At 66.7% G+C, this 14,443-nt stretch overlaps 1 protein-coding gene across 2 annotated transcripts in view; it reads right to left on the reverse strand.

Annotated features, from left to right (window-relative positions):
• The window catches only part of CDKN1C (cyclin dependent kinase inhibitor 1C), a 16,861-nt gene continuing 2,418 nt past the window's right edge, over nt 1–14,443 (reverse strand). Inside the window, exons 2-5 of one of the 2 annotated variants that reach the window (XM_080815739.1) lie at nt 2,303–2,417; nt 1,444–2,111; nt 810–944; nt 1–698 (exon numbers count right to left, since the gene is read on the reverse strand). In XM_080815739.1, the coding sequence (XP_080671865.1) occupies nt 811–944; nt 1,444–2,111; nt 2,303–2,417 (917 nt within the window). In that variant the 3' untranslated portion in view covers nt 1–698; nt 810. Of the gene's footprint in view, nt 699–809; nt 945–1,443; nt 2,112–2,302; nt 2,493–14,443 lie in introns of those variants that run through there. The other variant, XM_080815738.1, reaches the window with a different exon arrangement.

Raw genomic sequence — 14,443 nt, forward strand, 5'->3', positions numbered from 1 at the left:
TTGCAGCGTTTTTCGGCCTCTTTATTTAGAACCCGGCGGACGAGGGGCCGGGGCAGTGGTGCAGACGGCTCAGGAACCATGTTAACAAATTTGTCTTCAAGTTTAAAATAATCATAATAATAAAGAGAGACAGCGAAAGCGCGAAGAGAACTGCTAGCTAGATGGGCTTGTACGGCGGCTGCAGCTTGGGGGCGACCCCTCCCCCCAGAGTCCGCTATAAAAATAAATTTACATTTGTCGATAACCAGATGCGGTGAGGTGCCTTTGGCATAACCAATAACCGAGCTACCGCGTGGCAGAGCGGCCCACGCCTCGACATAAATAGAAAATATAAGTTAGTATAACTTTAAAAACTTTTTGTACAAATATACATGTTTTTTTCTTTTTTCCTTTTTTTTTTCTTTTTTCATTTTTTTGCACTGAGTTTCAGCAGAGATTAAACATTTTATATAAATGACTCTTAAAGCTTTACACCTTGGGACCAGTGTACTCCTCGTGCAGAATACATTTAGATATAAAAGACGTTATTAATACATTGCACAGTTTTTTTTTTTTTTTTAAATTTTAAACACGAAACCGAACGCTGCTCGGTGGCAGCTGCCGCCGGTTGCTGCTACATGGACGGTCCCAGCCGAGGCCCCGCGCTCCTGTCCTGTCCGCTGCCCCGCGGGCTCTCTCAGGGCTCTTTACGCGCGACGCTGCGGGAGAGAGGCGCGGTCAGCGACAGCAGACAGACAGACAGACAGAGTGGCCGCGAGGACCCCGCGGGGCGACCCCTCCCCGCCCAGCGCGCGCGGGGCCGTACCCACCTCATCGCAGCCGCTTGCGCGGGGTCTGCTCCGCCGAGCCGACGGCTGGAGCGGCGCCAGGGGCGGCGCATCCCGCGGGAACCTCGTTCGACGCCTTGGCCTCGGGCGCGGGTCTCTTGCGCTTGGCGAAGAAATCTGCGGGCGACAGCGCGCGCAGCCGGTCAGGGCGGGGTCGGCAGGGGAACCCAAGAGGGGGCCGGAGTGGGGGCGCCGTCCCCGCCCGCGCCGAGGTCCGCGGCGGGTCAGCTTTGTTTACGTCGCCCTCGCAATGTGCTGTGTAAGCATTTCCCCTTGTCCCGCGGCCAAGCCCCCCGGGGCTGCCGCCGCGCTTAACCCCCTCCGCGCCGCGCCCGCCGCGCCCGCCGCGCCCGGGGAGGGGCTCCCGCGGCCAGAGCGGGGATCGCGCGCCCCGGGGGCCCGAGCGCGCGCTCCCCCGTCCCTCCCGCGCCCGCCGCTCGGGAGCACAACAGCGGGGCGGGACGGGGTGCGGGCACGGCCGCGCCCTGCGCTCTGCTGGCCCTTTAATGCCACGGGAGGAGGCGGGGACCAAGTGAGGCCCCCGAGGCCCGGGGAGCCCGGCCGGCCGGACAAAGCAGGGCCGGGCCGGGCCGGGGCGGGGCCGCGCGGGACTCACCGGAGATGAGAGGCCCGGGCAGCTTCTTGATCGCGGCGCCTCCCGCGGCAGCGGTGGTGGCAACAGCCCCGCCGGCGGCGGCGGCGGCGGCAGCATTGGCGGCGGCGGCGGCGCCACCGGCGGCGGCGGCAGTGCCCGGCGCGGGGCGCCCCGAAATCCCTGAGTGCAGCGGCTCGACCAGGGGCTCCTGGCTGCGCGGCGGCGGGACCGCCTCCTGCTCATCGCTCTCCTGCGGCGCCACGGCTGGGGCCGGGGCGGGAGCCACCACCGGGCCGCCGGACGGCGGCGCCGGCGCCTCCCCGAGGCCGTCGAGGGGCTCCTCGGCCGGCGGCGCGGGGGGCGGGCTATCGCCTGCGCCCTCCGGGCGGGGCCGGGGCGCCAGGAGCAGGCGGCAGCGCCCCACCTGCACCGTCTCGCGGTAGAAGGCGGGCACGGAGTCGCTGTCCACCTCGGTCCACTGCAGACGTCCGGGGCCGCGCAGTGGCACGTCCTGCTGGAAGTTGTAGTCCCAGCGGCGCTGGTCCTCGGCACTCAGCTCGGCCAGGCGGATCTGCAGCTCCCGGCTCAGCTCCTCGTGGTCCACCGGCCCGAAGAGGCTGCGGCAGGCGCTGGTGCGCGCGAACAGGGGAAAGGTGCGGCGGGCGACAAGGCGCTCCATTGCCAAGGCGCTGCGGAGACACACGTCCAGCCTGGCCCCGGGCAGCGCGGGCCGGGGCCACGGGCGAGGAGAGGAGAGGAGGAGGAGGAGGAGGAGGAGGAGGAGAGGAGAGGAGGGCGGAGGCCGGGCGCAGGGGAGACCCCGCGCACTCGGAGTCCGCATTGGCAAAGGGACGCGGCGGGAGGGCGGCGCGGCGGCTACCTGGCTGTCGGGCCCCGGGCTGCTCCTGAGTGTCGCTCGCGGTGTCGTCCGGCCGCGGCCGCGCCCCCTCGGTGCCTGTCCTCGCCCGCTCGGCTCGTTCGGGCCTGGTTGGCACCTACCGAGCGCAGAGCACTTGGCCTGTGGAACGCCCAGCCCTCGCGCGCCCCTTTATACGCGAGGGTCGCACCCCCCCCCCCGCGGGGGCCCCGCCGCGATTAGCATAATGTAGTATTTTCAGTTTCAACAACACCGCGGCGATTGGCCCGCGCCGCTCTGCCCCCGCCCCGCCGGCCGCCCGGCCCCCGCGCGCCGCCCATTGGCCGCGTGCACACACCCACCCGAGGGCGGGGCGGGGCGCGCGGGCCGATTGGCGGGGCGCGGGGCGCGCGGCCGCGGGCGGGGGGCGGCGAGCGGGGCGGGGCCCGAGTTAAAGGGCGCTGCGGGCGGTAACGTGACACCGCGGCGCCCCGCCCCCTCGCCCCATCCCCCCCCGCCCCCCTCCGGCTCCTTTGTCTGCTGGCGGGGGCTGCGAGGCGGCGGCGGCGGTGGCGCGGGCGCCCCCTCGGCCGGCGCGCCCTCCTCGGCGCGGCGGGGCCCGGCGTCCGGCCGGTTCCGACGCGCCCCCCGGGCCCCGCCGCCCGCGCTCGCCACTGGGCCTCCAGCGCCAGCTGACGGGGCTTGAACCCGCCTCGGGCATCCCGTCCCCGGCTGGAGCGAGACGGGGTCTTCGGCTGCCCCCGCGCGGCCTGCGGCGCCCGGGGCTGGCGTCCCTGGCGGGGTTCCGCGCACCTGGAGCCCTGACACACCTGCTGGCCCTAAGGCCGTCGAACCAGTGTCCCCCCGCCCCCGCTGGGGCGAAGTCTCGAGACACCTTGGAGAGCCGGCCCTCGGCCCCTGGAGTCCTGGGCTCTTGGGGCCTGCCCAGCCCTGCTCAGTGGATGGGAAACAGACAGAGCCCATCCGGGCTCTGCCCACCCCGCCGTGGACCAGGTGCCCGGCACCTCTCAGGCTTCAGCCGCGCAAGGCCAGAGGTCCGATTGCCCACACTGGCTGGAGGCTGTTCTTCTGGGGGTGTCGGCTACTGGACAGGGCACGAGAGTCTTCTCCAGGGAGTGGGCCTGGCCCTGCTCAGCGTAGGGCCTTGACTAGGAATACTGGTTCTCTGGGCAGATACACCCAGATCACACAGCGCACCCGCAGGTGGCAGCTGGGGCTGAGCGGCCGGCAGCCGGGCTTCTACCCGACCCGCCGTCTGGGAGGGCTAGCACCCCCTCATCATGCCCAGTAAATATTGTTTGTTGGGAGAAAACACACCCTGAGGATGATGGGACATGCAAGCCAGAGAGCCCTACTCCAGCTGTCAGGGGACCCGGAAGGACCTGCCAGGACCCACACCCCTTCTCGCCCACAGGCCCGGCCTTGCCCCAGCCCCAGGTCCTCCCAGGGCGGCTCTCATCCCAGCGGGGCCAAGCCATGGGCGAATATTACTTTCTGCAGCTTTCCCTTTGGCCCAGCCTGTTGTGGGGCAGGGAGCCTAGGAAATGCCTCCAGCCACCACCCCCCACCAGCACCACCCCCCCCCAAGCTAAGAGCAACCCTGGGCTGGGGGGTCAGGAGGGTCAGGCACCTGTTGGAGGGTTCAGCAGAGCCCTGAGCTGTCGTGAGCCCCTGTCCCAGGTGAGTCCATGAGCCCAGCGAGATAAATAAGGCTGAGTAGACCCCAGCCAGGGCCAGGTGGGTTCCAGGACTCCCCAGGGGTGGGACAGTGTGATAGTGTGCAAATGTGTCCTGGAGGAGGTATCCTGGGTTCCGGGGCAGTTGAGGGTCAGAGTGAGGGGATGAGGCCAACGGGAGTGGGCATTGGCGCAGGGGCGGGCGAGGAGGGCAGGGCAGCGTGCTGGGGTCTTGATGGCAGGACCAAGGTGGTGGTTCATGATGGAGTTTTTATTCCGTTCTGTGCGCTGCATTCTTCATTTCCCACAAGCATGGAGATGTTACAATTTTGTATCGTCAGGAATGTAAAGAGGAACTGGGAAAGGTCCCCCAAGCTCCGTGGCCCCCTCACACCAGGCTGACGTCACCTGGCCTGGGGCTAAAAGGAGGCTGGGGAGCCCAGTGGCGTTGGTGCCAAGGTCTTACCAGCTTCCCCAGTGCCACAGCCACAGTGACCCCAAAATGTGGAACCAGGTGGCCCCCAGGATTTCCCGAGAGGTCCGGATGCCCTCACTCCAGCTGTCCAGGAGGGCAGGCAGGGGAAGCAGCCCATCCCCAGCCCAGATTCGGCCTCCTTGAGGAAGGACGCCACCCCACTCCCAGCCCCCGCTGCAGACACTCAGGGGAGCCCGAGCTCCCCTCCCCAGCAGGGACTGCCTGGTGCTATGAACACCTGCCTGCCCTCGGCTCCCTAAGGCCAGAGGACTCGGGAGGTGCTTCGGAAAGGAGCAGGAGCCCAGCCTGCACCAGCAACTCCCCACTCCCCCATGCGACCCCACCTTCCCCCAGCACTGTCCCCGGCGGAGGCTGGGCCTAGAGGGCCATTCCCACTACGTTTGGTGCCCACCCTGACGCCTCCGTGGGGACCAGCTGAGCTCAGACAGGTGGGTCCAATACTCCCCTCCAGGGACAGGCCTAACGGATTGTGACATTGAGTCCTCCCTCCAAGGACTGGGAGTGGCAGGCCCCTGCACCTCGTGTCACACAGTGCGGCAATAGCTGCCACCCTTCCCTGGGCCAAGTGCTGCCCTGGGTGGCTCTCCTGCACCCCTTGCTGGGCCTCACCTGTCCTGCCGGGAAGGGAGGGGGATGGAGCGGAGAGCGGGAGCCCGGGAAGCCACCCGGGCCACACAGCGGGGCGGGAGCGAGTTGGACTCACCCTCCTCCCACTGCCTGCCTTTCTCCCTACTTTCCCTCAGGGCCTTCTGCTTCTCTTTCTCTGAGGGCCACGGGGACACCTCCCCATGGGCAGGGAGGTGACCTTCTCTGAGTATGTGACCCTGAATCCAGTGAAGGATGGTACCTGCTGGCTCACTGACCTGCTGGTCCCAACAGCGGAGCTGGGTCCCTTCCCCCGAGCCAGGGACAGACCTGGGGGAGGACAGATGAGGAGCTGGGGGGGCTGGGAGTCAGAGAGAAGGCCCAGGTCTCCACCCCAAGGGGCCCCCCAGGCGTGCAAACATCTGTCTGAGTACAATAGCCAAGCCCTACTTCTGTAATTAAAAATATATCCGAGGCAGAAAAAGGAAACAAAAGGAAAATGTTTGTACTCTGTGTTGCTGCAGACAGCAGAACCAGAGAGGGGGTGCTGGTCCCCGGGGGACCAGCAGGGACAGGCCCCCCGGGATGCCCCAGCAACCCAAATCCTGCCTGCATGGGAATGGGGGGGGGCCGGGAAGCACCGGCCCCCTGCGGCTTCTCCAGCATACCACCACCCCGTCCAGCTGTCTAGCCAAGGATCGACCAAGCAAAAGCTGACCGATCAGCACAAAGACCACGTTCCCAGCCCCTCAGGACGTGGGGAGCCACGGGGCCACTGCTGGCCACCAACAAGAGAGCCGAAGGGCACCCACCACCTCCAGCCCAGGGCCCATCCAAACCAACCAAGCCAGCCTGCCCCTCCCGTCCCCACTCTGCCAGCCAGACGGGGTGGCCGAGGGGCTCTCCAGGGAGGGACTCCAGGGGACAGAGACCCCCTGGGTGGCGGAAGTCCTGAATGGCCGCAGGGAGCAGAGCCACAAGCTCCCTCCCCGCGCCCACCAGACCAAGATGGGAGTGAGGAACGAGTGTTTATTGCCCACCAACACGCGGGGGCTTGCCCGTTCCAGCCGCCACCGCTGCCCACCAGACTCCCCTGCGTGGCACGGGCCTGTTTGGGGTGTCAATTTCTGGGTGGGGAGACGGGGCCCATTCTGGGCAGATTGAAGAAGCTGCTCCAGCCCCCGGGGCCTAAGGCAGCTAACCCCATAACCCAGGGCCTTGGGTTGTTTCCCTGGCAGTGCCACCCGTGCTGAGGGAGTGGGCCCCTTTTGCAGTCCAGAAAACTGAGGCTCAATGGGGAGACACTCTCGCCCGCCCGAGCGAGTGGCAGAGCAGGGCGGGCCGGGAAGCGCTGTCCTCGACCACGTGCTGCCGCCTGGTGGCTGACTTCTACGCCGGGTGGTCCCAGGGCTCCCTCCTTCTGGGGAGCTGCTTAGAGCTGTTTCTGGAAGCCCAGGAGGGCAGTCTGGGGCCTGGGGCCCGCCCCTGGCGCGCTCCCAGGGACCCTGCAAGGGACGTCTGTCTGCAGGCCTCCCGGACGGCCCTGCGGCGCCGGGGGACATTCCCCAGGCCGACGGCACCAGCCACCTTGAGCCTGCTCTGCACCGGGCTCAGCAACTTGCCTCGCTTAACCCTTCCAAGAACCCCTACAGGTCGCTTGATTCCTGTTTTGCAAGGGGAGAACCAGAGGTTCAGAGAGCTTGAGCGACCTCTCCGTGCTCGGGGACAGCAGACCCGAGCCTTTCCCCGGCCCTGAGCCCCCCACTGGACTTCCACGAGGGGCCGATGAACACGAAAGCATGAGAGGAAAGAAAGCGAGTCTCAGGGTTAATCTCGGTCCCCCAAACCTGGAGCCAGAGCTGGCCATCTGCGGGGCCTGCGGCCCTGTCCCTGGAGGGCGGCCCCCGCAGGCACCTCCCGTCGGGGAGGGGACCCAGCTCTTGCCCAGCCCAGTCTGCCCTCTCCTGTGTAGATCTTGGCCTGTCCACTGGGTACCCCACCAGGGCAAAGGCCCACGGCCCCGTCCACTCCCCACCCCTCCCCCGCAGCCCCGGGCAGGGCCAGCCCTGGGCCCCCGGACCGCAGCCCCACACAGTGGGCCCGGACAGGCCCAGCCAGACCCCTCAGGAAGGGAAGACGGCTGCCCCGCAGAGCCTCACCTTCTCCTCCAGGAGATGAGGCCTGGAGGCCCCGAGGAGAGTGGAGAGTTACCGATTAACTAGCCGGCCTCCAGCAACAGGCCGCCGGCCCAGCTCTGAGCTGGGGCTGGCGGGAGGGGGCGCTTTCCTAGCGCACTTGGCCCAGGGCCCAGCGCCGGAGCAGCGAGAACCTTCCTCCCCGCACCGACTTCCCGCGCTCGGCTCGCCCCGCCCCCAGCCCCCCCAGGACGGGCTGTTCTCCGGGCGGCTGCCAGGCACGTCCTCCGCAGGTGCCGGCCTCCCTCCGGTGACGCGTCCACATGCCGCACGACGGGAATCCAAAGCTCGGATTACAGGGGCCGCCTTGTGCTCCTGTCTGGGCCGGGCTGGGGGTCCTCACTCCCCGGGAGTTAGCTGGAGGGGCTGGGCAGGCCCTGGGGGAGGCGTGGAGGGAGCAGGGAACAGCCCTGGACGTGAGGGCGCTGCAGCCCAGTCCCCACAACGGGCCAGGGGCCCCTTCCTCCCCGCCTGTCCTCCCCGCTTGTCCGGACCGATCCTGTTCCAGCACTGACCGTCCCAGGAGGCCCTTGACCCTGGGCTCTCCTAGGCTTCAGACAGACCCTCCGGGGCTGGGGAGGGTTTCCAGGGTAGGGGGCAGGCACGCAACCCTGTGGCCAGCTCAGAGCCCCACCAGGCCTCCCTCCTCCCCTGCGCCCACAGGACACAGAGGAGGCAGGTCCCCGGGACTCATTCTCCCAAAGAAAGACCAGGAAAAATGAATGTGGGTGAGCTGGTGCCCCCCCAGTCTCCTCGAGCTAGTGGGGACCCCATGAGTCAGCATCTGCTGTCCACAGGGTACGCAGGGGACCAGCTCCCCGCCCTGCTTCCAACACACCACACCGTGTTCCTAGAAGAGCCTGAAAGCCAGGGAGGAGACGCGGAGGCCCCTGTGTGCACCCCCATCCCGCCCCCGGGCAGGGAAAGTGGCAGGAGCCCACATGCCCGCGGGGTCCCCGGGGGGTTGGGGAGGTCCCCCTGGGCCTCAGGGGAGCGAGCAGGACATGGCACGTGCCGGGCACAGCAGTGTGTGAGCTCCCTGCTCCCGTGACAGCCCTTAGCAGGCCCCCAGAGTGAGTTCGGGGGGGGCATGGCCAGGGAAGGAGAGCCTTCCCCCTTCGTCCATCCCCGCATTCCCCCACCCCTCCCCCCAGCTGGGTGTCAAAGGTGAGCACTGGTCAGTGGAGACAGAGGTCAGCAGGTAAAAGTGTCCCAGGCCTGGCCAGTCCTCCCCAGTGTCCTGCAGGCCACACAGAGTAGGGGCTCAGCAGAAGGGACGCCTGTCTCCCGCCTCCCTCGATGGCCCAGGCATGGCTTGGGGGTCTGCTGAAGGCTCGGAGGGGACAGCCCCTGAGCCCCCGAGGCGGCCAGCCACGGGCCCTGAGGCGAAAAGCTGGGTGCCTGCTGCCCCCTGGTGTCCACAGGTGGCATTGCAGCCAGGAGCCCGCCCACCTGCCCCCAGGCTGGGGACTGGGAAAGAGAGCCTAGGGGGACCCCAGAGCTGCCCTCAGACACCCACATTCGTCCCTCGCCTTGGGGGGAACTTGGGCAAGGGTCTTGCTCTCCGAGGCCACAAGTCTCAAGTCTAAATGGGGGAGGGGGTGCTGCCCAATGTGGCCGGTCAGGGCTGTGTGGGGGGAAGCCTCTTTAAAAGAAAAAAAAAATCCCCATCACCCCTAGGTGTTTGCAGGGGGGCTGCCACACTCACACGCACACATGACTTCTCCTGTCTCCAGTGGGTAGGGGACCAGGGCCCAGGGGTCAAGGAGCAGGGAGAGGACGGGGAGTGGCCCCCAGGCTAAAGACCACAGTGAGGACTGGCCCTCCCGGCCCTCCCGGCCCTCCCCCTGCTGCCCCCCAGCCCCCTCCCCTTGCTCCTCTTCCTCCTCCTGCCCTGTCCCCCTCATCGTCCTCTGCCTCCTCTCCCTCCATTAGTGCTGCTGGTCACAGCCCAGGCCGTCGAGAGCCCTGAGTCCCGTGTGGTCCTCCCGAGGCCGGTGGGCCCGTCTTGGGGCCCGAATGGCCACCTGCGGACACTCTCCCACGGTGCCTCTGGTCATCAAGAACAACCCGGCTCCGGCTGCTTCTCACAACTGTGCCCGCTGAACCAGGAACCCTAACCCCATCTCTGTGCTGGGCGCCTGGGCCTGGCCGGGGGAGCAGCAGACAGGAAAGCAAGCCCCAAGAGAAGAGTGTGCCCCACGGGCTCGGCCGGCTGCCCCCCGAGATCAGCGTGCCGCTGAAGGGAGCCCCGTGGGCCAGCAGGGAAGGCCTGGGTCTGCCCCCAAGCCTCCCACAGCCTCCACCGCTACCCAGGAGGTCTGTGCCAGGATGGCGGGAAGTGGGGTACGGCAGGAGCCCCCACAAGAGCCCACCCCAGGTTTGGGATGAGGAGGGGGACCCTGGGAAGGGCGGGGGTCCCAGGCAGGGAGGTGGCCAAGCTGGTCACAGCTGGTACTGAGTGAGTCCAGAATGAACCAGATAGCTGTGGAGGGCCTGGGGGCAAGGCATGGCCAGGCGTGGGAGGCTGGGGACTCCAGCCCCAGGAGCTGGTGACATCTTGAAGGCATCGAAGAGCCTTGGAGACTCCTGTCTTGGGGTCCAGGGTCCTGAGATTTGTTGGTGGATGCAGGTGCCGTAAGCAGAGGTCGGAAGGCAGAGTGAGGACTGTCAGAAGTCAGGCGGGCAGGAGATGACGGTGCCCCAGGCCGGGGCAGGAGCTGGGGGCCCGGAAGGACGGGGTCTGGGAGCGCTGGGCCCCTGGGTTATGGGCGTGACAAAGGAGAGGGCAGGAGGCATCACGTAGGTTGGTAGCAGAAGCTGGAGTGCCGGTGGGAGGGGAGCAGGCAGCAGACCTTTGCTGTGGGGACGGAGGGTGTGGCCACAGCCCACAGTGCCCCCACCCAGGGTTTTGGTGGGCCCGGATTCCCACTGGCGGCCCCTTGGTTTTTCTACCTCTGGCCCCTCCAACCCAGCAGCATTCACGTGGCAAGGGCACTGGGGCGGGGGCAAGGCGGGGGCGTTGCCTGACCAAGGCACAAACCTTGGGGCTTTGGGGTCAGGCAGAGCAGCGGTCCCGTACTGGCCGTGTGACCATGCGCGGGTCGATTAACCTCTCTGGCCCTCTGCTTCCTCCCCCTCAAGGCCTCTGAGGAGGCTGGGGGGGGCCGTGTCCGCATGTGCCCGGCAGTGGCCAGCACCCTCCCCATCGTCACTGCTCCTCGGCACACCTGGAGGGGTGGGCAGGCACAGCCCCGACACCAGCGGCCCCCTCCAGCTGCCACTGGAACGTAAAGTGGACATGTGCTCTGAGCGCAGGTTCGTGGGCTGGTGGGGGGACTCAGACACCCCCAGTCACGTGCATTCCCTAATAATCTGTCGGGCAGGGTAGAAGGGCATTTACACACTCGGCAGCGCTACCAACACCTCCAGAGTCCGTGCAGATGGCCACGACTCTGGGGGGCCTGCACCCATCGAACACTCAGACCCAGCGCTCAGCAGGGTCCTCAGCCAGCCCCGGGCTGGACGCTGGTCAGCAGCCGGCTGCCGCCGGCGGGACCCCCTCCGGGCCGGGCCAGGCAGCCCTGCGCCGTGCACCTTACATAGGCATTAGCTCATTAACCCTCCTAGACTGGCAGAGACCCATCTTGTCCATTTCCCAGGTGGGGATACAGTCTTGAGAGGACAAGCCCCTTGTTGAGACCTGGCGAGTCACAGAGATGCCAGCCCGGGCGGGGGGACTGCCCAGCTCTGGGCATAACTCCCGGGCTCCACCCTGAGTGCAGACCCGCCCGCTGCTGGGCCCCCTGCTGAGCCCCTTTCCCTCATGCTCTGGATGCCGATTTATGGAAAGTAGTGGAGCAAGTGACCGCCTTGGGCTGGACATTAGCTCCGGGAGCCTGCCAGGCCCCTGTTGGCAGCGTGACCTTGAGCGGGCCCTCCTCCTCCAACGTCCAATCAGGATCTAGGCCAGGAGTGTTTCCCTGGGACCTCGGGGTGGGGGTGGGGCTCCCCTCCAGGGGCTTCTAGGCTGGTGGGTGGAGTCCGAAACAGGTGAATAAACCAGGGCAGGTTTGGGGCCACTGGCCTGCAGAAGGGCCGGCTGCCCGATGCCTCAGGACCCAGGGAGGACTTTCAGGGCTTGGACTTGTGCCGAGTCCCGTGGGGGCAAGGGGCAGGGTGAGGTGCCGGGGTGGTTGCTCCCGGAAGAGCCAGGCGTCCCTGGAACGGAGCAGGGGACCAGAGGTCTTGGCGCGGGGGGGCGCCAGGTCCCCTAGAATCTCACCCAGCCAGCTTCCAGGGGGCCCAGAGCACAGAAGGGCGGCTGCGGCTTCTCGATTCTTGGGACGTCTGTGTGGCGGCCCCCAGCAGACACCAAATAGGCAGGTGCCTTAAAAGTGCCACCCGGGCAGCGGGATGTGGCCGCATGGCGGCCAAGGGCATCACCAGGGTAGGAAGGAGTGCGTGGGCTTGTGACTTCTGGCTTTCTGGAAGTCCTTCCTGCTCCTTTCTGGATGGATTCTCTATTCGGGTCCAATGGACAAGGGTTCTAGAAGACACTGGGTGTGGGACTGGGTGGTCAGACATGGCGTCGTCTCTTCCAGCTGGAGGTCGAGGGGCCAGGAGAGGAGGAGGGGCTGCTTGGGGGAGGTTCAGGTACCTCAGAGGCATTTGCGAACTTCCAGGCGCCCCCGGGCATGTGCCTATTGGGAGTCCAATGCCTGGAGGGCAGGAAGAGGGGCGTACTCTTGCCCCGTCTCCTGCCTCGGTTCCCCCACCACAGCCTGGTGAACAGGTGCGGGCTGCTCTCTCTGGGCCCTGCTCTCCTGAGAAGTTCCAAGGCCCGTCTCTTCCCGAGTCCAGGCGGCCCTTCTGCCCTCCCACTCCCCCTTGGAGGCCCTCGCCAAGCCAGACCACCAGCTGCTGGCCACTTCCCCTCTGGCCTCCCTGGATGGACACCCCTCCTTTGAAGCTGTTGTTCCTTCCTGAGTGCGGAAGTCGGGGCAAAGCGTCCCTCAAGGGGGCTGGGGGGAGGGGGTCCGTGACCTTGTTGTTCCCATCCCCATGCTGCTTGCCCCACCCCCGCATCTTTCCTCCCTTCCCCTAGCCCAAGATCCAGCGTGAGTCTGGCCTCCAGGGACCCATAAAGGGAGAGTGACCAGCCATCCGGGTTTGTCTGGAACTGTCCCCATTTTTACCTGGAAAGCCCCATGTTCCAGAAACGCCTCAGTCCCAAGCCAGCAGGGGCAACTGGCCGAGTCTGAGTTTCCCAAGACAGGGTCCCCGCTCCTCCTCTGCTCTGGTCCCCGAGACCATGGTGGGAGGAAGGGGATGTGACCATCCCAGACGGCATCCCACTAGAGGGTCCCAGGTCTCCACCCCGCCACGGGCCCCTACAGCAGCCTGCTCGCACGCTTCCCCAGTAAGGCCTTCCTCCTTCCTGGTCACGACGGTGGGCTGGCTGGAGCCCCTGGAGTGAGTGACCCACACTCCCCACGAGGGACCCTGCGTCCCAGCTTGCAGCCGGGAGCAGCACAGAGCTCGGCGTGTGCAAGGGGAGTGCTCGTGGGTCCCAGGACCCCAGGCCTCTGCCTTCCTTCCACCTGACCCTGGGGTTCCTGGATCACTTGGAAGAGCCCCTACGAGCCAGCCCAGCCTCCCCGCCGGGGGATGCGGCCATGCTTCGATCCCGCAAACACACCCACAGCATGAGTCAGAACTCCGGAGACCCAGCCTTGGGCAAGGCCCAGCCCCTGCCCGCAACCCACCCGGGAGCCTGCTCACAGACCCGCTCCGGAAGAGTCCTTGACCCCTGCCAGCCCGGCCCCTCATGTGACACTGGGAAAGGGACTCGGCCCTCTAAGACCCTAAAGCAGGTGGCCTCTGGGAAGGAGCTGGCTAGCCGAGGCCAGGCCCGATGCCCGCAGCGGCCCGGGTGCCCCCTGTGCGCCTCCTCGGTGGAGGCTGAGGTCCGGCCCCGGCCCCCTCCCCCACGCCGGACGGGCTGCCTGAGGCCACCGCACAGGCAGGGCTGCGGGCGTGCGGGCGCCCCTGCCGGCCGAGGTCTGAAACTGCACCTCGGCCGCCAAGATGCCACCCTGAGGGGCGGGGGCCTGGTCCTTTCCCGTCCTGGCCAAAATCCCGCGGGCACCGCTGACTAGGGAACACTCGAGGGGAGCCTCGGGCAGTCATACAAGTAAGAAGCACCATCGGCCCTCATCGACCCACGAAGGGGCTCATCCCGCCTCACTCCAAACCTCCAGCTCAGACCACAGCCCCGGACCACAGCCCCAGACCATGCTCTCCGGCCCTGTTCTCCCTCCAGAAGCCCCCACCTGGCCGCTCCCCGCGGCCCATGCTGCAGGTGCCATCCTGCCCCGTCTGTCAGGACACGCTGTCAGCTCCTCCTCCCCGGGGTGGGTGGCATCCCACCCCTACCTCCACTGCCCCCTCCCCTTGCTGGGACTGCGCCCTTCGGTCCCATCGGCCAGAGGCTCCTTCCGGAAGAACCCAAGGGAAGCTCAGAACTCTGCGGGGTTCCGCTGCATGCCGAGCGTGATCACACGCTCCCAATCACTGTGTGATTTACCCACCACGCCTAGTGGGCCGTACCTGCCCCCTCACGCATACACGCATGCATGCACATACGTGTGCACACACATACATGCACATACCTGTACACACCCACACATCCGTGTATATGCACGTGCATGTATATGCACACTCGTGTGTGTGCGCACACTTGTACACGCCTGCATGCACGTATCTGCATGTACGTTCATACACATGTGCACATGCCCGCACACACGTATATGCAGGCGCACACATATACACACATGCACACATGGGTGCTCTCAGGCTCACTATAGTGCCAGCCACACCAGGGCAGTCACACCTGTGAGCTGAGTACCCCCAGCGCCTGGCACAGAGCCCAGCACGCGGTGGCACGCGACACATGCCGGTGGGCCTGTGCCTCCCCTCCCAGCCCTCTGGGGCTCCCCCGGGCCTCACAGCGGTGGTGAGACCCTCCACCATCTGGTCTCACCACCCCAGAACTAGCTCTTGGCCCGTACACCTTTGCCCTCACCCCGTCAGGGGTTCTCAGCTTTTGAAGCACCGCCAGCTTGGGCTCGCCCCTCGGCCTGGCAGTCTCCTCCTGCACCAGCCCGTCTTGCCTTATCCTGAAGCCTCC

The sequence above is a fragment of the Martes martes genome (assembly GCF_963455335.1).
Source record: "Martes martes genome assembly, chromosome: 10".
In the NCBI taxonomy this organism is placed as follows: domain Eukaryota; kingdom Metazoa; phylum Chordata; class Mammalia; order Carnivora; family Mustelidae; genus Martes; species Martes martes.